At 46.1% G+C, this 6,092-nt stretch overlaps 1 protein-coding gene across 3 annotated transcripts in view; it reads right to left on the bottom strand.

Annotated features, from left to right (window-relative positions):
* Positions 1-3,052, bottom strand: part of Dusp22 (dual specificity phosphatase 22) — a 50,855-nt gene extending 47,803 nt beyond the window's left edge. For 2 of the 3 annotated variants that reach the window (XM_021180127.2, XM_021180126.2), the window contains exon 1: positions 2,814-3,052. In XM_021180127.2, the coding sequence (XP_021035786.1) occupies positions 2,814-2,834 (21 nt within the window). In that variant the 5' untranslated portion in view covers positions 2,835-3,052. Of the gene's footprint in view, positions 1-2,715; positions 2,743-2,813 lie in introns of those variants that run through there. The other variant, XM_085831197.1, reaches the window with a different exon arrangement.
* Positions 3,053-6,092: the final 3,040 nt, after the last annotated feature.

Below are 6,092 nucleotides of genomic sequence, written 5' to 3' on the forward strand. Positions count from 1 at the left end.
AAGAACTCTGATCACAGAGCCCATGTACTACTTACAGTTTGTAAAATTTCACCTAAAATTCTCCTTTGCTTTTCCTAAGAATTTGAGTAGTGACTGGGAGAGGCACTGTTTTACACATCTGAGAGAGAAAACAGAGACTGGATTATGCTAACCACTGAAGGTCTTTTAGCTTTAAGCATCTATGAATCCAGGAAGCGAAAACTGGACTTTTTGATATCCCTGCCCTCTTAGCAACAGAGGGCTTCTCGTGGAAAATCCCAGCTGAAGGGATAGTAGGCCTCCCACTAAATGCCAGGACAATATCCTTGCCTGCCAGGAAAGGCACCGGGGAGGAAGAGACCACACGACTACAGGAGAATGCTCGTGAGCTAAACAATACTGGCAATGTCTGGAGGAGAAGATGTCAGAGCCTGAGGGTCCTCATTTCCTGTCCCCAAATGACACTCTTAAATTCTAAGGCATCACACAATTTGCTTGTAATCTTAGAATCACATCTCCATCATTAGCATCTTCTCTTGATTCTGTAAATACATTGGTTTTTGCCGGGTGTGGTGGCACACGCCTTTAATCCCAGCACTCAGGAGGCAGAGGCAGGTGGATTTCTGAGTTCGAGGCCAGCCTGGTCTACAAAGTAAGTTCCAGGACAGCCAGGGCTATACAGAGAAACCCTGTATTGAAAAACCAAAAACCAAAAAAACCAAAAACCAAAAATCAAAAACCAAAACAACAACAACAACAAAAACTATGTTTTTTTCCCTTTTCTTTTCCCAACTAGGGAAAAACAGAAACCCTGCTCCAGGTTAGACAATAACACATTCGAGACCTCTGGGTAAGGCTCTTGGTTACCAGCATCCAGTAATTTACCTCGTTACTACCTTGTCTTGTAATTCCGGTGATACCTTCTGATCTCAGATTAAAATGTTTTCTCTGTCAGGGAGCTTTTGCCTGGACTGAAGATACCCTCCTTTGGGATGATATCTACTTTGCTTACACCCTAGAAATTATCTTTAGAGCCTGATAAACTCCCCTAGCCCCATCCACCCCATACACAGGTATGGGGACATAGTAATCTGGGGGAGGCAGTGCCTGTTAGCCAATGGTTGATTTTTGAGCATTTAAAATGTAGCAAGTACCTAATGAGAATTTAAGACTCCACAGGGAAAAAAAAAAGGTATTACATAAATAATTTTATTTATTGGTTACGTGTTGAAATATTTTAAATATTCTCAGTTTAATAATATTCTTTACATGGTGATCTTCTGTTCTAACTTTTCAAAGAAATTTCACTAGGAGAATGTAAATGATGTATCTGGCTCACATTATATTTGTACTGAACAAGCAGTGTCCTACATTGAGGAGGTCTATAACAGACTTCTTGGTCCTTTCTGCTGGCTTTCCTCCCTCTGTTCCCAAAAGCACTACACCTAACATATATTCAGTACAGACTGTAAGTATTGAACCACTGGAGCATCTAAATTTCTCTGTCCGTATAGTTTTCCATCTCTACACTAGAAATTGTGTCTGTACAGCTGGTTGTGATAATAAAATAGTCAAGGAATCTACTCTAAAAAGTAAATAGCACAATGTGGATATGAATTCTGCCACCTTCGCTGAGAAGTATGAAAAGAATATCCCTTAGGCAATCAATCATTTGTATACCTAAACCCATTCTTTCAATTAGAATATAAAATACTAGAAACCAATTGCAGAAAGGGACAGTAAACAGTGGTGCCAACTAGAAATGCCAAAGGAAAGCAAACAGAGCCTGTCAGCCCCAGGTAGACATATTCACCGGTCTAATTTTAAAAGCAGAAAGCTCAGAGCGATGACCGATCCCTGTGCTAATGGGAACATAATACAAGCATATATTCATGAGAGGGAGTTTGTTTCAAATTTGATCACCGGTGAAAATAATAATAATAATAATAAATAATTAAATCCTAGTCACCAACACACAAAAGTCACAACGCACAAAATCATGGAGACTGTGCAAGGAGCATGCAGGCTTCCATCAAAGAAATGTTCCTTCCCTCCTCGGTCTTGGATCTCTGCCTCAATAATCATTCCCATGGAAGTAACTAAACCACTGCAGAGCCCCTCGCCACAAAGCAGAGACAAATGTGAAAGGGTGAAGAAAGGAGAGGAGAAAGCGAGCCACACCATTTGAACCCATAAACATGATGGATAAAGTAAGTAGAGACAAGATGGGGGTAATGCCAGAAGCTAACCAAACCCAGGACCATTTAAAATACTTGTAGAAGTACTTGTCTTAGTCCTGGGCATCCAACGCCTTAGTAAGGTTTCTCTTTGAACCAGCAAGTTCCTTAACCTTGAGACTGACACAAAGAGAACCCAGAGGACTGTCACCCCCAGATCATCCTCAGGCTGGGGGGTAGGGGGTGAGAAAACTGGCCCAGAGGGTTTGGGCCACCACAGGGCAAAGAAAGAGTTTCTAGAAGGCCTTGCGGCCACAACAGCCAGCCAACAGGTTGCCCTAAGGAAGCCCCACAACCCAGGGTCAACCAGCTCCAGACACCGAAAGCCATGTCAGGTCTAGGGTTTCCGTGAACTTCCCCCACCAGAGTGGCTTATCTGTGCACGCGCACACAAATCTGGGGAAAAGAGGAAATTACAGAAGCCGCCCATCTGGCCCGGTTCACCAATGCTGTGGGTGGCAGACGTCAAGGGGCCCGGTCTCAGGGGAGGAAAACAGACCAGCTCCAGCATGGGTCCCCGCTCTCAAAAGGGCACGCTGTGCGGGTCAGGGCTGCGGAAGCTGCAGAAAAGAGGGTGCGGCCCGGACCGGACGTTACCTGGCTCATCCCACTCCCCATGGCCGCGCCGGGCTCGCCGCTCCGCGCTCGCGGGAGGAGACCGGTCGCGCAGCCGGGCGGGCAGGCGGGCGGGGCAGCGGGAGGCGGCGCCAGGGCGGCGCTCGCTGCGCGCTCCACCCGGGACGCGACATTACTGTCCGGCCGTGCGCACGTCGGGGACAGCGGCCCTCGCCCCCGCGGCCGGACGCCCAGCGCGCAAGCGCTCGTGCTCGCGCATGAGCCCCAGCCTGCAACCCTACAGTTTGCGCACGCGCGCCGGGTGTGTGTGTAGGGGGGAGGGGGGACTGAAGCGGGCGCCACGGTAGGGGGTCCCCAAGTCCCTAAAGGCGGTTTCCCCTGGGGCTCCCTGGTGCCAATTACGGTCAGTGTCTCAGGCCTTGACTCCCCTGTTAGAGGGGCTCCCCTGTCTGGGTTTTCTGAGCCAACAAGGCGGGGGATTCCTGTGGGCCCTGCCCCACCCAACTCAGACCGAAAAGGAGCATGCTCTGGGAAAGGTGGGCTAGGTGACTCACCTCTGCGGAGACGTGACCCTGGTCGAGGAGAGGAACACAACTGACTCTAAATGGTCTTTTTCAGGGCAGTGTGTTGCAATGACTGCCCCCAGAAAGCCCCCACGTACCTGCATTGCGGTTTTGTCTAGCGTGTGCATGCATTCTAGCATGTGGGCCATCTATCATCCTTGGTAATTTTTTTTTTTTCGAGACATCTGTGTAGCCCGGCTGTCCTGGAACTCACTTTGTAGACCAGGCTGGCCTTGAACTCAGAAATCCACCTGCCTCTGCCTCCCGAGTGCTGGGATTAAAGGCGTGCACCACCACGCCCAGCTTATCCTTGTAAATTTTTAATTTCCTTTATAGGCATTAAGACCTGGGAGTTTGAACATCCCTGTCACTGGGGTAACCCAATACCCTCAGAAAACACAGATACTTAACATTACTATTTAAAACAGTAGCAAAATTACAGTTATGAGGTAGCAAGGAAAATAATTTTATGGTTGGGGATCATCAAGTTATGAGGAGCCGTATTAAAGAGTAACAGCATTAGGAAGATTGAGAACCACTGAACTAAAGGTTTCTCATTTCCATTTTGTATTCTTGACAACGCCCTACACCCAGTAGATGCCAGAACTTGTTGGATGAAGATAATGCCATGTTTCAAACCCAATTCTGCAGGCCTCAGATCACCCTCCCCCTTCCTGGAATCAGCCCCAGGGGCTGCTCTGTTTTTTCTTAGACATCCTAGGCTTGTACTTACACAGGGTCCTGTGTTATTGACTTCTCAACCCCCAATAGCTTTGCATAGCTTTTGTGAGGTCTCAGTACAAAGGTCACCTCCCCACAGATTCTTCTCTCAACTAAACCATCCAGTTTATAAGGTATACTCCAGGTACCTATGACATTACTGTGTCATATTTTTTTTCATATACTTAGGATCAGAAATTATACTTAATTGCTTAATATTGACCTATCTCATAAGCTAATAACTTCCTGAAAGAGGTCTTTCTGTCTTATTCACTACTTAGTCATATGACCTGGGGCAGCAACTAGTATAACATAGACTAAACATATGTCAAAATAATTTATGGGGATCTTGGCTGAGAAACCAGTGGGGAGGTTCTAAAAACAAACAAACAAACAAGCAAGCAAGCCAGAAAAAAGAACTGCTGTTGAGCTGGCCTAGCTGGGAAAGTTACTCACTGCCAAACCAAATGACCTGAATTCAGTCCCTGACAACCACACAGTGGAAAGAGAGAACCAAGTTTTGTAAGTTTTCCTCTAACCATAGTTTTGAGTGCACACATACACACACACACACACACACACACACACACACCCTAATAGATAAATAAAAATAAATAGTAAACAAAAAATGTGAAGAAAAGTATTTTAAAAATTTAGAGTGCTAATAAATGTTTGGGAAGAGCTCGACTCTGTCTAGTATGGTTGCTCTCCCTGTACACTCGTGTCCAGGGCAATAAAAGGCACTCCCCCCACCTTCCCTCCCTCAGTGTGCGCTTGCGTTGTTTCCTTCCTGGGGGATGAGATTCTGGCCTACTTCTGCTCCTCATCTTTACAGGACTGGTCCTGCACTATCTCCCTCTCCTCCTCTTCCTCCTAATCACATGGGCAACCTACCCCCTCCCCTCTGTACCGTAGTGTCATGATGCAATTATGCCTGCTGCTTAGAATCAGCATAGTTAAGGGACTCTAGTAGGGAAATCCCATGGTCAGCTTCTATCCCCAACTCCTAGAAAGACCATGGACCAGATGAGTCACTTTCTCAGCATTTGCCTCCTTACCCGATCACTAGATGATGTGTTTAAAAGCAACCGGCCAGTGTTTATTCCTCTTCCTTCTCCTTAGGCCGTTGTTTTCAGTAGAAAGGTGGAATTCTCCAAGCACAATTTGTTCATAGGTTGGTCTACATTCATAAATCACAAGCACAAATCATGTTTTTCCATCTGCCTTCTATTTGGAATACTTCTTTCTGTGCCTATGCTTCTGTTGCTGTTATTGTTAATATTATTGCTATTATACTTTAGATGGCAAGTTCCTCATTCCTGTCTCCTGACAGTCAGAGTTAGCATTTCTGCCTGCATTTGACTCGGCTCTTTCTAGTATACTCATCTCAAATCCTCAGATTTCGTTTTTGAGAAGAGGAGGGGAAAAAAGCATCAGAAGTTGAGAGTCGTGTGGGTGATGGGCTGACTGATCAGTTGCTATTGATTGATTGATTGTGAGACTTTCTTAACAAGAGTCTTCGTCTCCTCTCACTCCCTAGCTTCATCTTAGAACTTAAACCCACAGTCCAAATGAGTAGTTGTGCCATATGCCTTGGCCAAAGCATGACTGAAAGGAAAAGAAAGGCAGACACAAGGCAAAGCCCAGAATTCAGAAGTAGAAGCACAGATTGTTTTCTCTGTTTCTGTGGCTCTGTCCAGAAGAAAGGGGCTCAGATGACTACTTAAGGCCTCGGAATCTACCCAATAGCCTGGCCGTGGGGTTGGCCTCCGTGGAGAATGACCTCATCCTTCAGAAGGAAGGCCACCTGTTCCCAGCCCTCAATCAGCCTTCTGAATATGTTTCCTTCTTTCTGACAAGAGTCTTGGAGAGCTCAGATCTCAGAGCTTCAGGTATGTGCAGTGTGCTTCAGAGAAGGACCAGAAGACTGGTTCCTAGGTGAACAGGCAGGGCATCCAGAGGAAATAGTGAGAAGATTCTAAATCAATATCATGTAAAGACAGAACCTTGAGTTCCT

Source organism: Mus caroli, unplaced genomic scaffold (assembly GCF_978045245.1).
Source record: "Mus caroli unplaced genomic scaffold, Mus_caroli_1 scaffold_15, whole genome shotgun sequence".
Taxonomy (NCBI): Eukaryota; Metazoa; Chordata; class Mammalia; order Rodentia; family Muridae; genus Mus; species Mus caroli.